General features: G+C 41.0%; 1 protein-coding gene across 7 annotated transcripts in view; it reads right to left on the reverse strand.

Moving 5' to 3' along the window:
* MTHFS (methenyltetrahydrofolate synthetase) overlaps positions 1–22572 on the reverse strand; it is a 301335-nt gene that overhangs the window by 273948 nt on the left and 4815 nt on the right. For all 7 annotated transcript variants that reach the window (XM_057544184.1, XM_057544183.1, XM_057544182.1 and 4 more), the window contains exon 2: positions 19194–19455. In XM_057544184.1, coding sequence (XP_057400167.1) covers positions 19194–19455 — 262 coding nt within the window. The remainder of the gene's footprint in view (positions 1–19193; positions 19456–22572) is intronic.

A 22572-nucleotide genomic window follows, 5' to 3' on the forward strand; every position in this document is an offset into this window, starting at 1 on the left:
CTCTTATTCTCAGCCATGCACACAATGGCAGCAAGGAAGGGCACTGTGCTGTGTCACAAAGAGCGTGCCTTCGGGGAAAGCAGCCCTGGCGGGAAGTCCTGGCTCTGCCTCTTAACTGCAGCGTGTCTATAAATAATGGTCTTTCTGAGACTCATTTTCCTCATCTGTGAGACTGACAATATTGCTGTCGTGATGAATAATGAGGTTCCATACACAAAAGCAGTTAGCATAATGCTTAGTATGTACTAAGACACTCAAAGGGTAGCTACTCGTAATTCACCAGTATCTCTGCTTCTGAACATAAAGTTCCTTGGGGGACTGCTGCCTCACCTTCTGTGCCCACTACGATTAAATCTCCAGAATCTGAGCTCTCAGAGTCCTTTACACACCTTATGCTGTTTCCTCCTGTAGAGTCTAAGATACTTCACCCTTATAAGCAGGCCTCGGGCTATGCCAACTTAATACTCTCATTCCTGGCACAAAGCCTGGCACATAGGAGGGCTCAGAAAATATGTGCTGCATAAATGATTGAGCAAATAAAACATTTTAGAAAGAAAAAGAAAAGGGCAGAGTGTTATATAATTGATCACTGGGCTCCATTTCTGATTTTTACTTACCTAATTCTGACTTCTTTTGGGCTTTAGGCATATGGAATACAGAATGTCTTTATGTCTGGCACTTACAGTTTCTTAGAGTTAAAAAAAAAACACAAAAAAATTTTGTTCAGTCCACGCAGATTTCCAAATATTGTGATATGGTTTTTGTTTGCTTCAAGGGAGAGGTTCATAAAAAAAAAAAAATCCTGTAGCAACTTTTACAGATAAATCCAAAATGTTATCAGTAACATAACTCCCACAGTTCACAAAGAAAAATCTTGATTTGCAAAAGATACACAATTTCTACTACAAGGAGACAAAGTAGAAACGAACCTGAACTTGTCAAATTATCATTATTAAGAAATAAGTCTTAAAATTCAAGATAAGGACCTCAGCACACCTATCTGACTTTCTACTCCTCCAGTGAAATGAACAAGGGAAAATAAACTCGGGAGAAAATATCTATTAGTATTAGAAACCAGGAAAGGATGCCATGTCTATGTCAGAAACTTTGAGGTATTTTTACAAGGTAAAATTTAGGAAAAAAAGAAGATGATAATGAATCACATATTAAAGAAAAGCCTGCCTTGGGAACAGCTGGAAGAAACCACAGCAGAACCTCAGTTAAGTCACAAGCCAGGAAGAGGAGGTATGTTATGTAATGGTAGGTCTCTGGGCAGCAAGCATCCAGGAAGCAAACCTTGACCCTTCTAGGGCCTTGGACACCCAGTGCAAAGTCAATTTAATAAGAAAGATGCCTGGGTCCTCATCCCAGCTTACACTTGGTGCAGTGTGCTGAGCGAAGTGTAGGTACAGCCACAGCTCCTAACAAAGGCTCCAAGACATAGAGTTTCTGCCCCTTCAAATCTAGGGCTGTCACTACAATGCAGAAAACAAACTCTTTTTTTTAAAAATTTAGGTATAATTGGCATAGCATTATATTCGTTTCAGATGTAAAATGTAATGAGTCAATGCTTGTATATACTGCAAGATGGTCACCACCATAAGTTCGGTGAAGATCTGTCACCATTACTCAGCCATAAAAAGGAACGAAATAGTGCCATTTGCAGAGACGTGGATGGACCTAGAGACTGTCACACAGAGTGAAGTAAGTCAGAAAGAGAAAAACAAATATCGTATAATATCACTTATATGTGGAATCTAGAAAAATGGTACAGATGAACTTATTTGCAAAGCAGAAATAGAGACGCAGACGTAGAGAACGGATACTGGGGGAGAAGGGAGGTGGGATGAGTTGGGAGACTGGGACTGACATATATACACTACTATGTATAAAATAGATAACTAATGAGAACCTTCTGTGTAGCACAGGGAACTCTACTCAGTGCTCTGTGGTGACCCAAATGGGAAGGAAATCCAAAAAAAAGGGGATATATGTATACTTATAGCTGATTCACTTTGCTGTACAGCAGAAACTAACACAATATTGTAAAGCAACTATACTCCAATAAAAATTAATTATAAAAATATCTGTTACCATACATAGTTACAAAATATTTTTTCTTGTGAGGAGAACTTCTAAGATCCATTCTCCTAGCTATTTTCAAATATACAGTTCAGTATTATTAACTATAATCACCATGCTGTACATCACATCCCTGTGACTTATTCATTTTGTAACTGGAAATTAAAACAAACTTCATACACTGGCAAAGTTCTCTCCAGCAGTTGCCTACAACACACTTGCTCCCTGCTCCCCTCACTTTATTACATCTCTAATCAAGGAAAATAAACTAGCACATTTAAACTTTTCCCTTCTTTCTCTATCTGGGCCTGAATATTCAGGCACATAATCTCTAACAGAGCCTATCAGAAGTACCAATATGGGAGAAACCTAAACTTCTTTCAGAGGAGTGAAGAAGGAAAAATCACTGCAGTTTGAAGTTTTAGAAGTTTAATTAAAAAGAAGAGAAGGAACAGGGGCACCTTTTTGCCTGTGTGACAGCTATGATGGCTTTTGAGAGGCTAATGCCTGAGGATAAATACAGTGGAAGGAACATAGGCAGACCTCATGAATAAAAGGATTTGTGTTTTTGTCCAAGGGAGGCCCTGATCATAGGTCTAGAAGACCACTGCTTTGAGTGCCACAGTTTCCTTTCACCCTAAGTTCTCCCTTCGCTGTCTCTCATGATTGTCTCTTTATGTAAATATTAGCTTTACCTGTAAGGTATATTGTCCAAACATTTACCTTGACAGAAGAGTCTGAATCTACACTTCCCAGAGGTTACCCAATGGCATTTAAAAAGAGCACTGAGAAAGAGTCCTGGATACAGCAGAATGAAAATACCCCTTGTCGGAAGTTAGGATCTGGGCAGAACCCAAAAACAAAAGGGGAGCTGATGTGGATGTGTCTACAATGTGGTGGGGTAACAGAGAGCAGCTTGATAAAACAGATACGCAGGCCACATAAAGCACTGCGCTCTAGGTGTGCAGGGTCTATGCAGTGGCAACACTCTGGGGCTATGTGATCTATTCAGTGAGTGTGCATACACAGGGACGTGAATGCAAACATACAACCGCCAGGACATTTTTCTGCAAGAACTTCTAGTAATAAAAACATACTCCTGGGACTTCCCTGGTGGCGCAGTGGTTAAGAATCCACCTGCCAATGCAGGGGACATGGGTTTGAGCCCTGCATTGCCACTTGCCACAGAGCAACTAAGCCCATGTGGCACAACTACTGAGCCTGCGCTCTAGAGACCGTGCTCCGCAACAAGAGAAGCCACCGCAACAAGAAGCCCGCGCACCACAACAAAGAGTAGCCCCGCTCGCCGCAACTAGAGAAAGCCTGCGCGCAGCAACAAAGACCCAACGCAGCCAAAAATAAATAAATAAATTTATTTTTAAAAAAAACATACTCCTTTAGTATCAAAAAGGCAAACCTGCAAAACCACGTACATCAACTATTTATTTTACTTCCCACAGTTTCCCCCACTCCCCAGCCTCCGTCTAATTCACCTCTCCTCTGAAACAGCTTAAGACAATGTTAAATATTTCTATTCAAGGTAGTGCAGGTATATCATCACCACTCTCCTCACTAACTCTCCCAACTCAATAGAAACGTAAAAGTTAGCAAACTATGCAAATGAAGTACAATTCTTGCTTGATTCCCATCATCAATTAACTGTTGAGGTGACTGTAGAAAGCCAAATTCTCAATGGAGTAAAATCAATATGCTCTTTCCAAAGACGTAAGATTGCATAGCAAAAAACCACTTTTTTTTTAATGGTGAAGGGACACAGGTTTCCTGTGTGCCTCTTTATGTACATTTCCAAATGTCACATATGCCAAATATATAATATCATTTTCACTCATTATTTTGATAGATATTTTTCTTATGGTGACCCAAAATAAATAGACTGCCAGATATTTCTCCAGCAAAGATGGGTTTATTCAGGATCTGCAGAGAATTGCAATTAGGGGTCTGCAACCATGGTGAGCCACATGCAAGTCCCCCCACGGCAAGGGAAAGAGAACACTTTTATGGAAGGGGAAAAGAAAGCTGGAAGTGGGGGACTATAGGAAACAAAGAGTCCATGCCTTTCATTGGCTGAGTCCTTGCCAGGAAAGGAGTCTATTCTTCCCATGGGGCTCTGCTATCATCCCAGGGCATGAGCGCTCCCCACCTCCGGTCTCCTGACTATTTAACTGAGTCTTCTGTTTATTAATTTTTTACATTTATACTGCAGCGAAGTCTCTTTTTCCCTTGAAGCTTGTTATAACCATCAAATTCAGAAATATTTCTTAAGTTTTTTTAATGTGGATTAGTGAAAAGTATAATGAGTAGAAAAAAGTAAGATGGTCAGAAAAACCAACAGAAGTTTTCCAACCACATTTATTAAAGACACCTAGTTACCAGTGAGCAACTAGAACAAGTACGGGGAGAGGGGCATACCTAATGAAAGTTCTAAGAACTTTTTCTAATGAAAGCTTCTATCACAACTATGAAACTTGTAACTTGTCCAATCTAAAAATTATGTTTCTAAATAAGAAGATTAAGAACCAGCACTAAAGAGGCAAAATTTTAAATCCATAGAAGCCTTCAAACTCTTCAACTTGGAGAGGTATCTCCAGTTAACATACAGACCTACAATTTAGTGAGAACATCGGAGAAGACATGTTGAAGCTTTGTTATAAGTGTATGTGGGACAGAGAAGAGGGGAGGAGAGGAGAGACAGAGAGAGAGGGTGTGTGTGTGTGTGTTCCGAGCTGCCCCAGTAATCAGCTATCCAAGGTCGGTACGGAGCGCTCTGGAATTTTTGATTTATGATTTCAGTGAGGTCTGAATGTTCCCTAAATGCTTTGTGATTTGTAGCGCAGTGCCAGGAGACATAAAAGCAATAAGCAAGGTGCTGCATGCAGAACGAAGTATCTAGCTTGTTTTTAAGCACTCTAAACTTAAATAGGAATTTCCACTGAAACTGTATTCAATTCAATTGAATAAAAGAGATTAGAGAGGAAGACAAAATGTGTAATAGTTTGTACTTTATATTAACTTTTTCTCTCCCATTTCAATATGGTATAATAAATTTTCTGCCAATTCAGTTATAATTTTATGATGTGAAAATGAGTTATCACTAAAAGAGCTCTTTATTGGGTTTCTGAATAGAGCAGACACTTTCTTCACAGAAGATAATCTTCTCAGATTCAAAGTGAAATATAACTTGTATTTTGAAGGCTTTGGGGAGAGATATTTCTAGGTATGTTTTCCAAAATGTAGGTCTTTTCATGAGAAATGAAAGAATGGTGAGTGTTGCTGGTTTATTTGGTAATATAAATATCAAAGCACTGAGTCCTAACTACTGGACCACCAGGGAATTCCACTAAGTATCAATGAATTCATAAAATTAATGAGTACGAAATTTGTAAATTTCAAAGATAATAAAAATTCCTAAAAGAACCCAAGCAGCAAAAAAGCAAGTGTCTTACTAAGGAAAAAATGGATATGACACAAGACTTCTCATCTACAGCGCTAAATGCCACAAGAAAATGGATCAATTGTCTGGAACAGGTCAAGAAATTACAGCCCCAGGGCCAAATCTGGCCTGCTGTCTGTTTTTGTAAATAAAGTATTACTGAAACATTGCCATACCCTACATAAATATTGTCTATTTTATATTACAACAGCACAGTTGAATTGTTACAGAGATCCCACGGCCTACATATTTACTATCTGGCACCTGACAAAAAATGTTTGCCAACCCCTGGTCTAGAATTTTGAGTGAAAAAAAAAAAGTGTGACCCAAGAATTCTTACTCCATTCAAGAATTCACTGCATATACAAACACAGGCTCAAAAATAAAAGCATTCCAAAAATATGCCACCCACAGATCATACTGAAAAAATTTACTTAAAGGAATACTCCATCTGACCAAGAAATTAATAAAAATACATAAGTCAAGAATGAGGAAGACATGATTTAAAAGCAGAAGCAATGAACCATGAACCTAGGAAAATTTAGAGTTGACTTTAAATGACTGTCCTTTATAAATATAGTAAGAAAATAATCAAATGTCAAAAAATTCCTTAAAGAATAGATACATATTTTAAAATTATTATTATTGATTTTAAATCCCAGTTTATGTTTATTAAAATCTAGGACAAAAAAGCACATTCACTTTCTTATCTTTTACAGGAGTAAAAAGTCAATCAATACTATATTGATAATGCTAATGAGAATTTGAGGTTCAAAAACATTTTAATGTAACCAGTAATAGAAATGGATACCTGACTATGAAGTACTAAAGAGAAAAAAGGATACAAAGGAAAAGGAAATAGCAAAAAAAATTCTTTTTCCAAAAACAGAAAACAAGATAACAAGTAACAGAAGGGAACGCCAAACACACCAGTTATCACCAAAAAGAGGACAGGCTGAACCCTTCTAATAAAAGAAGACACCCAGTTGGGTGCAAAAACAAAAATCCAATTGTATGCTATTTACAAGAGGCATGCCCACAGACAATGGCACCAAAGATTCAGGAGAAAGTCAAAGGCATATTCAAACACAAAGAGGTAGCAAAATTGATAATAAGGTAGAATTCGAGACATAGAGCTTTACATGGAAAAAGAAGGTTGGTTTATATGCATTAAAAAAATCCACAATTAAACACAATAGTTAAGAAGTTTTCAGTGTTAAGAAACATAGTGTTGAAGCATATAAAACATGTTAAAAGTCAGAGAAATTAACAAACTTGCATTTGTTTTCACCAAAATGTTTAAGCAAAATTAACACTTGAAGAAAATGTACTGTTTGTCCTATTGCTCAGTGAGCCCACTGATATTCCACCAGGGGCCAACTAAAAGATACATGCCCTTTTGAGAAGTAGATGCATAAACCAGTGGCTTTCAAACTTTCTGGAACCTACAGTAAGAAAAACACCGTGACCCATTTTATATACACATAGACACAGACACATACACATGCATGCACACATATACAGATACACATAGACACACATGCAAACCTTTACTTAAATAAAAGGTTTTTTTCTATGTCTTTCTTGTTTTGTTTTGTTTTTTAATGCTACTAAACTGAACTTAAAAGCCCCAATGAGTCAGGCTTGAAGTGTGAAAACAACTGGTCTAGACAATCGGATAAACTAATTCATCCCAGGACTTCTTACAAGTGATTCTGGCTTCCAGCATCACTACACCCAAAGAACACTTAAATTACTATGTGTATCTGCTTTAAACCAAAGTAATGAGATGGGCAGTTAGGAAGACATTTTTTGTTTCTGTTCAACTTCCATCTCATAGCTCCCTGCCCACTTCATCCAATAGTAATATTGGCTTGTTCTGCTTGCTTATTTGTGGATAATTAGTTAATACATATCTGATTTTATAGATGATGAGGATAAAAAAAATAAACATTGATAGATTATGTTCACATTTCTTTGCAGCTACTATCAATCATTCATTCAACATACAATCATTAGGCTTATAGAATACTTTTTTTTTTTTTTTTTTTTTGGCTGCATTGGGTCTTCGTTGCTCCGTGCGGGCTTTATCTAGTTGCAACAAGCAGGGACTACTCTTCGTTGCGGTGCGTGGGTTTCTCATTGCTTCTCTTGTTGCGGAGCACGGGCTCTAGGCGTGCAGGCTTCAGTAGTTGCAGCACGCAGGCTCAGTAGTTGTGGCACGTGGGCCTTAAAGCGGGCAGGCTTCAGTGGTTGTGGTGCATGGGCTTAGTTGCTCCAGAGCATGTGGGATCTTCCCGGACCAGGGATCGAACCCATGTCCCCTGCATTGGCAGGCGGATTCTCTACCACTGCGCCACCAGGGAAGTCCTATATAATACTTTAAAAAGGATATTTAAGCCGTTGTAGAAAAAGGTGATATCTCAAATTCATTAGGGTACTGTGTCAAGCCCAAACACAACAAGGGAAATGTTTCAAGACTATTTATGTGTTTCTTGAAAGGGCAGCAGGACTGCCAAGTGAAAGAGTTACATGAAGGCACAAGCTTAAAATAAAGAATAACTTCTATCGTTTTATAAAGCGGTCTAAAGTGGAATGGGCTTCCCTCTTAAGTGGTGGGCTCCCAATTCCTGCAAATATTAAGGTAAAAAAAAAACCTTTGAAATTACAAGCATGGGATGTAATAAAGCCAATTCAACAACACAAAGCACACTGAGGTGTCATAACATAGGTAGAAATACAAAGGAAGAAATGTTTAAATCTGACTGAGGAAGCTAAGGAGACTTAAAGGATGATTAAGATTCCAAAGGCAGACAAAGAAGATGGGCATTTCAGGTTGAGGGAACTAGAAGAACAAAGACAGAAAAACCTCCCCAAAAAAGAACACACACACACACACACACACACACACACACACACACACACCTCTTTTCCTCTTCCTTGAATCTTGCTACTCAATCTGGACTTATTTGCTAGGCAATGAAGACAAAGTTTTCAAGTGGTGGAGTGATACAATCCAGGTGAGTTTTAAGGTCACTTTGGCAGGAACGTGAGACAGAGAAGTCAAGTGTTCGGACAGGGGTGGCCAGTTAGGAGGTCACCACAATAACCTAAGATAGAGAATTCAGCCCTGACATTTGCCAAGTGGACAAAGGCAGAACTTCATTTCACTTTACTGGCCCAGCTTCCTTGAAATCATCTCTTGTCCTCATTTTTCAATGGAGAAAATTCCCTAAGTCACTTCCCTGGAAAGAAGAACAGGTTATAATTCATCATAAAGAAACATCCCAGTCTTGTGGCCTTTCAAAATGCTTTCTTTTTTTTTTTTTGATGTGGACCACTTTTAAAGTCTTTATTGAATTTGTTACACTATTGCTTCTGTTTTATGTTTTGGTTTTTTTGGCCACGAGGCATGTGGGATCTTAGCTCCCCAACCAGGGATCAAACCCACAGCCCCTGCACTGGAAGGTGAAGTCTTAACCACTGGACTGCCAGGGAAGTCCCCTCAGAATGCTTTAATGAAGAATTTTAAAGGGCTGTTTTCACTGCTGAAGGCATTCGAGGAAATAGATCCTCTGGGCTCCTGCCCATAAAACAGATGGATAAGATGGAGGCTATCCCTAACCTGCGGTTAGACATTCTCTAAGACATCAACAGCCCCATGCTTCCCTGGCGGCGCAGTGGTTAAGAATCTGCCTGCCAATGCAGGGGGCAGGGACACAGGTTCGATCCCTGGTCCAGGAAGATCTGGAACACATGCCACAGAGGAACTAAGCCCACGCGCCACAACTACTGAGCCTGCGCTCTAGAGCCCACGAGCCACAACTACTGAAGCCCGTGAGCCACAACTCCTGAAGCCCACGCGCCTAGAGCCCATGCTCCGCAACAAGAGAAGCCGTCGCAATGAGAAGCCCGCGCACCACAACGAAGAGTAGCCCCCGATCGCCGCAACTAGAGAAAGCCTGTGGGCAGCAATTAAGACCCAACGCAGCCAAAAATAAATAAATAAATTTATTTATTTATTTATATTTTTAAAAAAAAGGACATCAACAGCCCCAAAACTGTTCCATTAACCCTTGAGGACGGAGTGAGAGAAAAGGAGAGAGGACTTGCTGATGAAGAGAGCAGGAGTGGGGCACAGACACCCGTGGTGGTATTTACTTACAAACCAGTTTTCACCACTCTGACTTGAGGTTTAAGGATCAGAAGACGAAACTAAAAACAACTTATTTTTTTCTAATTCAAACTCCTCTTAAAAATTCTGCCTCGGGACTTCCTTGGTGGCACAGTGCTCTCAATACAGGGGGCCCGGGTTAGATCCCTGGTCAGGGAACTAGATCCCACATGCATGCCGCAACTGAGAGTTCACATGCTACAACTAAGGAGCCTGCGAGCCACAACTAAGGAGCCCACGAGCTGCAACTGAGGAGTCCGCCTGCCGCACCTAAGGAGCCCATGTGCCGCAACTAAGACATAGTGCAACCAAATAAATAAATAAATATTAAAAAAATTCTGCCTCTTCTCTCAATTTAACATATACAGAAACATACATAAACCTAATAGACATTTTAATACCTTGATTAAAGGTAATAAAATAAAAACTGAATTGGAAAAGGAGTTTAAACACCTGAAGTTCTATAGGTAGAGAGTTTTAAGTCACCTAGGTTATTCCTTTTAATGACACTTAAGTGTTCCATAGTACATTCAATGAATCATTATGTTTGAATAGAACATTTAGCAGGCTAACACATCTTGGCAAGATACTTTTGCCAAGGTCATAATCCCTAAGGAAGTATCTTTTCATCTTAATGGGCTGGGAGTTAACAAAAAGTGAACTACCACTCTCGGAAATGAGAATATAGTCTGAAGTTGCTGCTGCAAAAGATAAAATAGACAATCCTGGAACAGCTCCAAGGAAGCCTACCATGTGTACACTTATCATTCATATGAAAGGCCCTGTTACAAGTGAAAGCCTAGGCTGTTCTTCCTGTGCATTTACTTGAATATAAAATGACTGAAAAAAAAGCTTAACTTCACAACCAGTGTACTTTTAGATACATGTGACTTAGCGCAAGTTCTTCCTTGGGAAAATATGACGATGTTCCCATGCATACAATTACCAACAGTACCTGTTCCGTGAATAATGGTTCTGGTGCCGCATACTGTCAGGAGAGAAGGAAAATCCAGGTGGTAAAGCAACATTAATGAATGAGGTGCTAAGAAGAAAAATGGCACTTCAAAGGGCACTGGAGTGGAAAACAGGGTGACCACTGCATTGTTATTAACTGCCTGTATGCCCTTGGGGAAGTCACTTGAACTCCGTGGGTTTCAATGATCCCCTCTGAACACAAGGAAGATGCAACGAGGACCATTAGTGTTTGCTCCACCTCCCCCAGTGCCTAACTCTGAAGGCAACGTTCTCAACTGTCCTGAGGGAGAGGTCACCCAAAACTCCTGCGAAGGCCTGTGGAGTGTGCAGAAGAACATGATAAGTTAATGCCCACAGACTGGATTATGAACGCAGCATGGACCCAGAGGCTGTTACACGCTTCACCGGGCACTCTGACTCAGGAGACGCAACAGACTTCAGTCTAGGTATGACTGTGCGTACTTGGCATTGTACAAGGACACAGAGCAGCATCTCCACCTCCTCCTGGGCCCAGGAGCTACTCCAGCATGCAGCTTCTTTTGCTCCCTCATCCACATGGGGTGCATCAAGAGCCAAGGTGTGTGCAGGTCCCCTTGAGACCTGTGAGTTCCTACCAAGTTTTTACATGGATCAAGACTCAGAGACCCAAGGCCTATGCACCAACTCATAGCTCCCAACCCAGGTGCAACGGCACACAGCAGACACGGCAGGTACAACATTCTACCTGGATCTTAACTCTACACCTTCCCCAAAGCGAGTGCTGGGAGAAGATCAACTGCAAGGTTATTCCAGCCCAGGTCTAATGTGAACCCTTTATTCCCAAATACCAAATAAAAGTGTCACAGCATCTTATAAAACAACTATTTCTGATATACTTTTTAAAGTGCCCCTAGGTAGATGCTTATTATTTTTTAAATCCAGCTTTCCTTTAATGACTATAAAATATTGATCATCCATAAATTTATATAAGCGTTCTCTGAATTCATAATAGTGTTGGCTTTACCTCAAGACACTGTCACTGAAAGTCTGATGTGAACAACATGATGCTGGGGGACTTCCCTGGTGGCGCAGTGGTTAAGACTCTGCACTCCCAATGCAGGGGGCCTGGGTTCGATCCCTGGTCAGGAAACTAGATCCCACATGCATGCCGCAACTAAGAGTTTGCATGCCACAACGAAGGAGTCAGCAAGCCACAACAAAGGAGCCTGCCGGCTGCAACTAAGAAGCCCGCCTGCTGCAACTGAGACCTGGCGCAACCAAATAAATAAATAAATAAAATATTTTTAAAAAAATAAGAAAACAAACAAAAAAAACATGATGCTGGCACCACCAGTACAGATGATTTAGGAGAAGGTCTCTGCTCTTAAAGAGTCCAAGTCGGGGCTTCCCTGATGGCGCAGTGGTTAAGAATCCGCCTGCCAATGCAGGGTACACGGGTTCGAGCCCTGGTCTGGGAGGATCCCACATGCCGTGGAGCAACTAAGCCCATGCACCACAACTACTGAGCCTGTGCTCTAGAACCCGCAAGCCACAACTACTGAGCCTGCACTCTAGAGCCCGTGAGCCACAACTGCTGAAGCCCGCGCGCCTAGAGCCCGTGCTCTGCAACAAAAGAAGCCACAATAAGAGGCCCGCGCACCGCAGCGAGGAGTAGCCCCTGCTCGCTGCAACTAGAGAGGGCCCGCGTGCAGCAACGAAGACCCAACGCAGCCAAAAATAAATAAATAAAAATTAATTAATTAATTTAAAAAAAAATAAAGAATCCAAGTCTCCAATGCTTTTTCCTGGGCCACCAAGCAATTCTCTGACATCCAGCTGGGTGCCCTACAATTCAACTCAATTCTGACACAGTCTACCTGGGGACAGTGTCAGATCCTACAGGGTAAGGGCTCAGTCCCACAAGACTGCCCGCCCTACCTGCAACCCCCATGCCAGATGCCAATGGCAAGTCCAGGTTGTTACCTGTACTTCTGACCTACAGGCTATACATCAGAGGTTCCCTCCTTGGGTTGGATTAACTTGATTAATTTGCTAGAGCAGCTCACAGGACTCAGAGAAACATGTTACTAACTAGGTTACCAGTTGACTGCAGAAGGATACAGCCCAGGAGGAGATATACAAGGCAAGGTACAGGGAAAGGGCGCACAGCATCCAGCAGCTCCACAGGCTCGCCAGCCAGGAAGCTCTCCAAACCCCCTCCTTTGGGTTTTTATGGAGGCTTCACTGCAAAGGCATGATTGATTAAATCATTGGTCACTGGTGACTGATTCAACATCCAGCCCCTCTCCCCTCCCCAGAAGTCAGTGCGGTGGGGAGACTGAAAATTCCAACCCTCTAATCAAAAGTTGACTCCCCTGGTTGCTTTCCAAAGTCACCACATCAACATTAACTCAGGTCTGGTTGAAAGGGGTGTGCTATGAATATCAAGACACCATTATGGCTCTTATTACTTGGGAAATTACAAAGATTTTAGGAGTTCTGCCAGAAACTGGGATGAAGACCAAATATGTATTTCTTATTATAAATCACAATATCGCAAAGTCTCTCAGCAAAGAAAAGAAATATACCGCCTAGGAGAATTTGTACAACAGGGGGATATATGTTAAGTGCTGTAAGAATTAGAGAAGAAAGGGACTTGAGGATTGGGGGCAGTCAAGGAAGTGTTAGAGAAGGTGAGAACAGCTTATTGTTGACAATAACTACCGTTTTTGATCCCTCACTACATGAGCCAGTTCACTACAAGGCACTTCACATACATCATCTTACTTTATCCTCTAAGCAGCACAATGAGTAGCCACTGCAACTTATCCCTGATTTCATAGGGAAAAATGTGTACTTTGTGATGTTGAGTAATTTCCCCAGGTGGTAAAGCCTAGATTCAAATTCAGATCAGTCTGACTCAAAAGGCAATAACATTAAGAGCTAGACTAAAAGATACCACCTGGAAGGAACACCTAAGACATTCTAGCCTTGAAAAACAGTAGGTGTAACCAAATTTCACAGTAATGCACATAGTGTGTTCTCAGATGACAACTCAACCACTGCAAAAACAACAGAAGCCACATCAGCAACAAGAGCCCCTTTATTGAGCACCTACTATACGCCAAGCACTTTTCATTCAAGCTTCATAACAGACCTGTGAGGTAGCTTCATCCACTCACAGGTGACAAGACTGACACTCAAAGGAGTTCAACAACCTCCCCAAAGTCACATAGTTAGAAAGTAGCAAAAGTAGAACTCACATCCAGGCTTATCTGATTCCCAAGTCTGGGTTCTCGATTGCTGTGAAATACTGTCTTCCAGCAGACTACTTTGGCTGAAGCAGAGGAACTGCACCAGGCAGAAGAAGGAGTCAAGGTGAAAAGACAGAGAGGCCCAGACAGCGGCCTGAATGTTTAAATTTTATCCAGTATCCCTTCTCTTGGCAACAGTTAGCTAGCAGGAACCTCAGTCTGCTCAGGCACACAGATCTATGCTGGGTACCGGAAATGGCTTGAACAGGGTAGATGGCCTGTGCAAAAAGAGGCACCTTAGGAAAGGCAATATGGCCAGGAAACCAACTGGAAGTGTATTCCAATGGAACGGATATGAAGAATCAAAACTGTAGACAAAGGATTCCCCAAAACTGGAATTAGAGAGAGACAGGTGATAAAAACATTACAAAGAAAAACCTGGTAATACTTGATAACTGGATGGGTAGAAAAGAGACAAGGATAAGTTTATGTTTACAAACTGGCTACTAAGAGAAATGTGAAAAACACAAAGAGAATGGTAAGAATGAATTTTGACATGCTGAAATCCAGGGGCAGTGGGACATCTAAGTGGCAACAAAAAGCTGAACAGGACAGCACAAAGGAGAGGGCCCTGTGATATGCTGTCACAAACCTGCCTCCGGAGGACAACAGGCTGGTTAACTCCACAACTGCAGGGACCAGGTCCACCCTGTTCCCCGCAGCATCCCCCATCACTCCTCCCACAGACGAGCGCTCAAGAAATATCTTCTGAATAAAGTATTACAGTCCAACCCAAATTTCTCCACCCTATCGTCAAGGATATCACGACTCTGCCAAATGCCTTGATGAAATTCATACCCACTCTCTTTGTATTCTTGCAGGTGCCATGCAACCCTACTGAAGAAAGAAAGGAGGTCAATTTAATGGGAGTGACTTCAATAAACCAATCCTAACCCTCCCAAAAGTACTGATCATGAACAACCTAGAGGGATGTTACACATGTCACGTTCAAAGATTCTGTCCTTGACACTGCCCCATTCAGTCACTTTAAAATGTTTTGGTTGAGGACTAGAAAGTCTTCATTATGATCATTTATTTATTTGAGTCATGTGTCAGGCACCCACACATAGGTATGAATTCCTAAAGAGCTTCCAGAAAGATCAAAAATAAAAAATCAGCCCTGACAAAGTTATGACTGCAAAGAGCCTGTTATATTCTATAGAATTTCAGAAATGATTGACAGCATAGGTGAGTTTGATTTTGGACTGTCCAGTATCCATTGCCCTTGTTCTGGAAACAGTACTTCTTGTTCCTGTGGTGAATTGCTCCCAGCCCACTCTCAGCTCAGTGGTTTGGGTAGGGCCGCACACGGGGGCACAGGACCGTGTCCAGTCAGTCAAACACATCCTTTCTCCCTGGTTACAGTGAGTGGCTCAGGGATGGACAAGTAAGACCCAGGCCTAGGTCACTCAGCCTCGTCCATGTCCTTGGCCACAATGATTGACTTCAGAATGGCCACTTGACCCAATTCGGGTCAGTAAGAGTTAAGACCAGGACTTTACTGGGACCATTAGAAAACAGACTTGCTCTTTTCTGCTGGGACTGCTAGCAGTAAGGATGCTGTGGAACCTGAACTACCACGGCCACCTGTGGCACCAAGAAATGAAGCCAACATAGATGAAAGCGGAGTCAAAAGGCAGAGACAGAGTAGATCCTAATGACTCTGATCTGGCCATATCTAAAGCTAGCCCTTCTGTGGACTTTTCAGTCTCTGGGCCAATAAAATCCTATTTTTGCTTAAGCCACGTTGAATTAGATTATGTCCTTTCAGTGGAAAGATTCCTGGCTAATCTAGTTGCCCAAGCAGCCCTCACTTTGAGAACAAATTCAGTAAAGAGGCAGCCCTTCCACTTCCTGTACCCTTCTGTTATTTTGCTATATACATAATATTAAAATAGCCCGTATGAAATTTTTGCTTAGGAACTTATAATTGCAACTGAGGACACCAGAGCTCACTTTTTCCTAACCTGCCATTAACGTGAGCGAACCAGAAAGATAAGCAGGCTACAGAAGCTATACTGGGGACAATCTGAGCTCTAGTCAGCTTGCAAACACTGTGAAGCTAGATTTATGCTGTAGCACTGAAGATGCCACATTCTAAACTGCTGATGTGAGTAAAAATCCACGGTGCAGAATGTGATGCTGGGAGATAACAAACAGCAGAGACTGCGAATCGAACATTCTATAAACAACAGCAAACAGCATTAGCTCCCAGGCTGCAACTGCAAGAAACTACAGGTATAATTCCCTAACCCTTTGCAATGCCGAGTGCAAGCATCTGCAAAGAAAAACACATGGGAAGAAAAAGCAACCTGCCCCACCAATACAGCATGAATAAATGGTATGGAGGAGAAAAAAAATGAACAAGCAGTTTTGTGAGTGAACTTTTTTCTTTTCAGGGCCAAGCCCTGAACTTCTATATTCTTAATATTCTGTATCTTTTCATTTGACTTATATTTGATATATACGACAGGTTGGGATAGTCATTCTACTTACGTATGTTTTCTGTCTCCCCAGCTAAAGTGTGAGCGCCTTGAAGTCCAGGACCTTATCTTTCCAGAGCTAACACAGTGTCTGATACAAAGTAGATGTTCAGGAAATGTTTGTTGGAAATTATCAAAATGTTAAACACTCAGGTAGCATTGAGTTGACTGCATAATGAATAATCCTGCCTTCCTTGTTTAAAATTAATAATAGTTACCATTTACTGAATAGCTCCTATGTGCCAAATGACGTGCTAAAACCTATATATAAATGATTTAGCTCATTTGTTTGAACTGAGTTTATCCTAACCAGGAAGTACAGCTAAGTTAAGAGGAAAGATCATGCTTCTTCCTTACTCTTCCCCGCTATCGTACTTAAACAGAAATAGAACAAATGCATGAAGGTTCAGGGTGACACATTTTAGCTCAACCAAAGGAATATATTCTACAAGGAGCAGAGCTGTTCTACAAAGACAATGGGCTGCCTCTGGAGAAACTGGTTGCTGGAGGATACCAAGTAGCATTTCAATTAGCCGGGACATCACAGAGTGATGCAAGCATGGAAGGAGCTGTTAAAATGGTCAATCAGAATTAGGAAAGTGCCCTGGGCTTCACCCATAAGCCCGTGAGTCTGGAGAAGTAGTTGATGAAGTGTGAGCAATGCCAGAGCCTACAATTCCTATCTTTTCTTATCTATAAGCCTGGGCTACCTCCCAAGATGCACTACATTCCCTTATGTTTCATTGTCTTAAAATGTTTTATAACGTTGGCATTCATCTGGTCTAGGAGGTAGATCTGAGTGTACTTTTGGTGTCTAAACATCTAGCAAAGCACAGGACTGAATAATATAGGAGAAAAAGTAGCAAAGTAAATAATCCCCCTACTACCAAGAGACCTTGACTCTGTCCCTTCCCATGCTGTCATATTGATTTTATAGGTTATGCTGTAACAATAAAAAGGAACAGAAATTGAGAGAAGATTGCATAAAGCTTCACTGGGATTTCTTTGCAACTATTTAAGTCTTAATCAAAAATACATACCTCTAAGACAGGTTTGAGGCATCTTAGTACAAAATAGTACCCTTAGCTTGTTTTGCTTCCAGCTCTTTGACTGCTTGATAATGATTAAATCTCCCAAGTGGCTGTTGGCCAGGGAATAGCACGTATAAAGGTCCAGCAGTAGAAAAAGCAAAATGGGGCTGGCCTAATTGAAAAGATACATACACTCCAATGTTCACAGAAGCTATCTGCAATAGCCAAGATGTAGAAACAACCCAAGGGCCCATCAACAGGTGATTGGTTTAAGAAGATGTGGTGTACGTGTGTGTGTACACACACACACACACACACACACACACACACACAATGGAATACTACTCGGCCATAAAAAAGAATGAAACATTGCTATTTGTGGCAACATGGATGGATATAATATCAAACATTATATGATGTCACTTATATGTGGACTCTAAAAAAAATAATACAAATAAATCTATATACAAAACAGAAACAGACTCACAGACATAAAAAACAAATTTTCGGTTACCAAGGCAGATAAATTAGGAGTATGGGATTAACAGACACAAATTACAATGTATAAAATAGATAAGCAATGAGGATTTACTGTACAGCACAGGGAACTATATTTAATATCTTATAATTATAACCTATAGTGGAAAATATATATATATATATATATATATATGACTGAATCATTCTGCTATACACCTGAAACTAACACAATATTGTAAATCAACTATATTTCAATTTTTTAAAAATGGGGTTGGGAAACTGGGAGAGATTCAGAGTGGCTGAAACTCAGACTATAAAGTGAGGGAGTAGAAAGATGTAAAAATGGAAAGAATAGCAAGGCCAAATCAGGAAGAGCCTTGTTAAGGAATGTTTGATTCAAACTAAGGGCAGCAGAAAGTCACTGAAAGACTTTAAACAGGGGAGAGAAATGGTCAGCTTTGCATTTCAGAAATCTTGTTTCAATTACTACATAGATAATAGATTGAGAGGGAGGAGAGGAAGAAGAGTTAGGAGGCTGTTATAATAACCCAAGCAAGGGAAGATGGTGGCTTAGACTGCAGTGGTAGCAGTGGGATTAGAGAGGAGTGGACAGGTTCAATAAATAACTCAATAAGTAAAATCACCAGGACTCGGCAATGGGCACACATGGAACATGAGGGAAAGAGAAGAATCAAGGATGATACTGAGATTTCTGGCATGGTGAATTGGGTGGTGATGGTACTGTACACTAAGAGAAGCACAGGATAGTGGGCATGAGGGAATATGATTCAGTTTGGAACATGTTGTGTTGGAGATGACCATGTGATACCCAAGTAGTTGACAGGTCTGAGCTGGAGATATAAATGCTTATAGCATTAACAATAAGGTACTCATTACCATACAGACCATAACTGAAACCATGGGAAATGCAATATTATTCAGGGAAAATGTATAATCCAACCCACAAGGTCAGGGCAGGAGTCTCTGAAAAGGCAACAGTACCTTAATACCTTACTATTACAGTTGACACTTCACAGCTTACAGAGGGCATCGCACCCTAAACTAGGTTAGGCCGGTGTCTTGGAATATAAGTGAAATACAAATTCATCCCTGTAGGAAAAGTGACCCCCACTGACCAAACCATAACAAGCGGATCAGAGGTCTAACAACCCATCACAGCCTGAGAGCATCCTAAGGTGCGGATTCTAATACCATAACACTCACCTGTGGACAAGGCCTCCTCCCGAACCTCGACCTCACTGGGCTGATGAATATTCCAGGATGTTTTGGGAAGTGAAGAGATTTCCTCAGGCGATGCTAATTTCACCATATCCATGTGATTGCTCTGGAACTGGTACCGTGGGATAAAGCAGGTTTTGCCTTGTTGGAAAATGTCCTTGATGATCTCTTCTGTCTCAATTTCATCTTGCATACTCAGAAAGATGGAGATTCTTTTGGACTTTTGATATTGACTATGGGTAAACACCTAAATGGGAAATGATGGCGGTTATAATTTCCAAAAACAGCAGAGTGGTATATAATAGGTCAAATAATACTGCATCCTGAAGCCTGACTTTAACTTCTGGACCCAACACTTACTTCTCTGATCCTTTTACACATCTCTGGCAGGTGTGACAATTCATTAAAAAGTCACTGTGAGGCCCTGCTGTCTGCATCGAGAATTCCAAGCTTGACCCCCACCTACCCGTTCTAGCAGACTTCAATCCTGTCACCCACTTCCTCGAGAGTCTCTGCTTTATTTTAACTCTGAACCTCTCACAAGCTTCTTTACTCCTTGGATGGTCAGCCTTCTCTCCTGCCAAATTCTACCCATTTAAGCCCAACTCAAGGCCTAACTTTCCCTGACTCCTAGAGAACCCTTACTATGTTTAGAGTCACTATACAACCTAACAATGATGTGTTGTCATAAGTTGATTATTAATTGTTTGGCGTGCCCTAAATGTAGCATCCTGGCCAGTCTGTAAACTCCCTGGGGCAGACAGCATGCCATACAGTCCTATTAGCTCTACCCACCTCCGTCCCATCTGCTATAAGCTCTTCTGCTCAAATGAATGTTAAAATGTTCACAAAGATGGAAGGTGGGGGGATCCTGGAGAGGCAAAGGCCCTCTAAAAGCAAGTGCCATGTTGTAAAGAAGGTGCACCTGGGGGAAAGCAACCCTTCGTACTCAGTTTAATTAATTAATTAATTAATTTTTGGCCATGCTGGTGTGCGTGATCTTAGTTCCCCGCCTAGGGATTGGACCCATGCCCCCTGCAGTGGAAGCACGGAGTCTTAACCACTGGACCGCCAGGGAAAGTACCCCCTTTGTACTCAGTTTAATCATTCACGAGGCAGAAGAAACGGGCTGAGCTTTGCTCACGCAAGAAATTTTAATAATCTCAGAACTTCCCCAGTCTCAGAAGTTAGCTCTTAGTTCCCTTTTTTTTTTCTTCCTTTTCTGTTCTTCCCTGTTCTCCGAGCTAAGTAGGAAAAGTTACTGCAGAAGTGACTTATAGGGCTTTCCTCGTGGTGCAGTGGTTAAGAATCCACCTGCCAATGCAGGGGACACGGGTTGGAGCCCTGGTCCGGGAAGATCCCACATGCCACAGAGCAACTAAGCCCGTACGCCACAACTACTGAGCCTGAGCTCTAGAGCCCGCGAGCCACAACTACTGAGCCCATGTCCCATAACTACTGAAGCCCGTGTGCCTAGAGCCTGTGCTCCACAATAAGAGAAGCCACCGCAATGTGAAGCCCACGCACTGCAACAAAGAGTAGCCCCAGCTCACCACAACTAGAGAAAGCCCGCATGCAGCAACAAAGACCCAATGCAGCCAAAAATAAATAAATAGATTTATTTTTTTTTAAAAAGTGACATGAGTGCCAGAAAGACACAGGCACAGAAAGTCAAGTTATTCCTACTAAAAAGGGACACAGAAGTTAAGTAGATATAGCACACCAAACCAGTGCTAAGGAAGGAAGTTAACTCTACCTTTCTGAGCAGTTACATAGCTGTTATCAGACCTGAAGTGGGCAAAGCAAATGGAACTGTGAAACCCAGAAGTTGGGCAGATCTGAGGTTTTTGGCACCCAAGTACTTTCTGGGAAATTATATGTCTATATTGTTCTCTTTAAAGCAGAACACAGAAAATCAAAAGCTGAATAAGCAGTAATAAACATCAGTTAAAATTCAGTGTGAGACTATGTATACACACTTATCTTTCTTTCTTCCTCAAATCTCATTTATATGACAGTAAAAAAGCACACAAAAAAGAAAGCCAGGATAGCACTGATAACAAGAGGATAGAGATTTCACTAGTTTCTTCAAGACAGAGTGGATGGGACAGTATTTACAGACAAAAGAGCAGCAGATCACAACACCTGGGGAACATGGATGTAGGTCAGACAGAATCCATTCTTCCCATGGAATTCCAAAGTGACTACAGAAAGCAAAGGAAATCCCCATTAGCTATCACACCTTCATTCATAAATATGTACAGACAGTAAAAGTTCATCAAACATTTTAGAAAGCCAAAACACAAATTAGAAGGATTTTTTAAAAGGGGGATTGATACAGCCACTATGGAGAACAGTATCTTAAAAAACCGTTCCTTAAAAAACTAAAAATAGAACTACCATATGATCCAGCACTCCCACTCCTGGGCATATACCCAGAGAAAACCATAATTCAAAAAGACACATGCACCCCAGTGTTCATTGTGGCACTATTTACAATAGCCAGGACATGGAAGCAACCTAAATGTCCATCAACAGAGGAATGGATAAAGAAGATGTGGTACATATATACAATGGAATATTACTCAACCATAAAAAGGAACGAAATTATGCCATTTGCAGAGACGTGGATGGACCTAGAGACTGTCATACAAAGTCAGAAAGAGAAAAACAAATTAATGCATATATATGGAATCTATAAAAATGGTACAGATGAACCTATTTGCAAAGCAGAAACAGAGACACAGGTGTAGAGAACAAACATATGGATACCAAGGGGAAAGGGGGTGGGGGTGGGAGGAACTGGGAGACTGGGATTGACACATATACCCTAATATGTACGAAACAGATAACTAAGGAGAACCTACTATATAGCACAGGGAACTTTACTCAATGCTCTGTGGTGACCTAAATGGGAAGGAAATCCAAAAAACAGGATATATGTATAAGTATGGCTGATTCACTTTGCTGTACAGCAGAAACTGACACAGCAGTGTAAAGCAACTATACTCCAATAAAAATAAATAAATAAATAAAAATAAAAGAGGAGGTGGGGGGAGTGATCCAGCAGGAAACTGAGATAATTATAATTCAGAGAACATGGATTTTAAAAAATTCTAATTAGTTTTCTCAGACAAGTTCAAGTAGATAGATGCATCTATAAAACAACAACAGGCTGCTTTGGAAAGAAAGCAATCGGAGAATTAAAAAATACCTGGAAATTAAAATTAGGATTACCAAAATTAAAACAATTCAGGAGAAAGCCTCAAGTAGGGGAAAAAGACAAAGATGTGGGGAAAATGAGAAAAAATGTTAAGAGACATAGAAGATCAATCTAGGATTTTTACTATTTGATTAACAGGAA

Source organism: Balaenoptera acutorostrata, chromosome 3 (genome assembly GCF_949987535.1).
Source record: "Balaenoptera acutorostrata chromosome 3, mBalAcu1.1, whole genome shotgun sequence".
Classification (NCBI taxonomy): Eukaryota; Metazoa; Chordata; class Mammalia; order Artiodactyla; family Balaenopteridae; genus Balaenoptera; species Balaenoptera acutorostrata.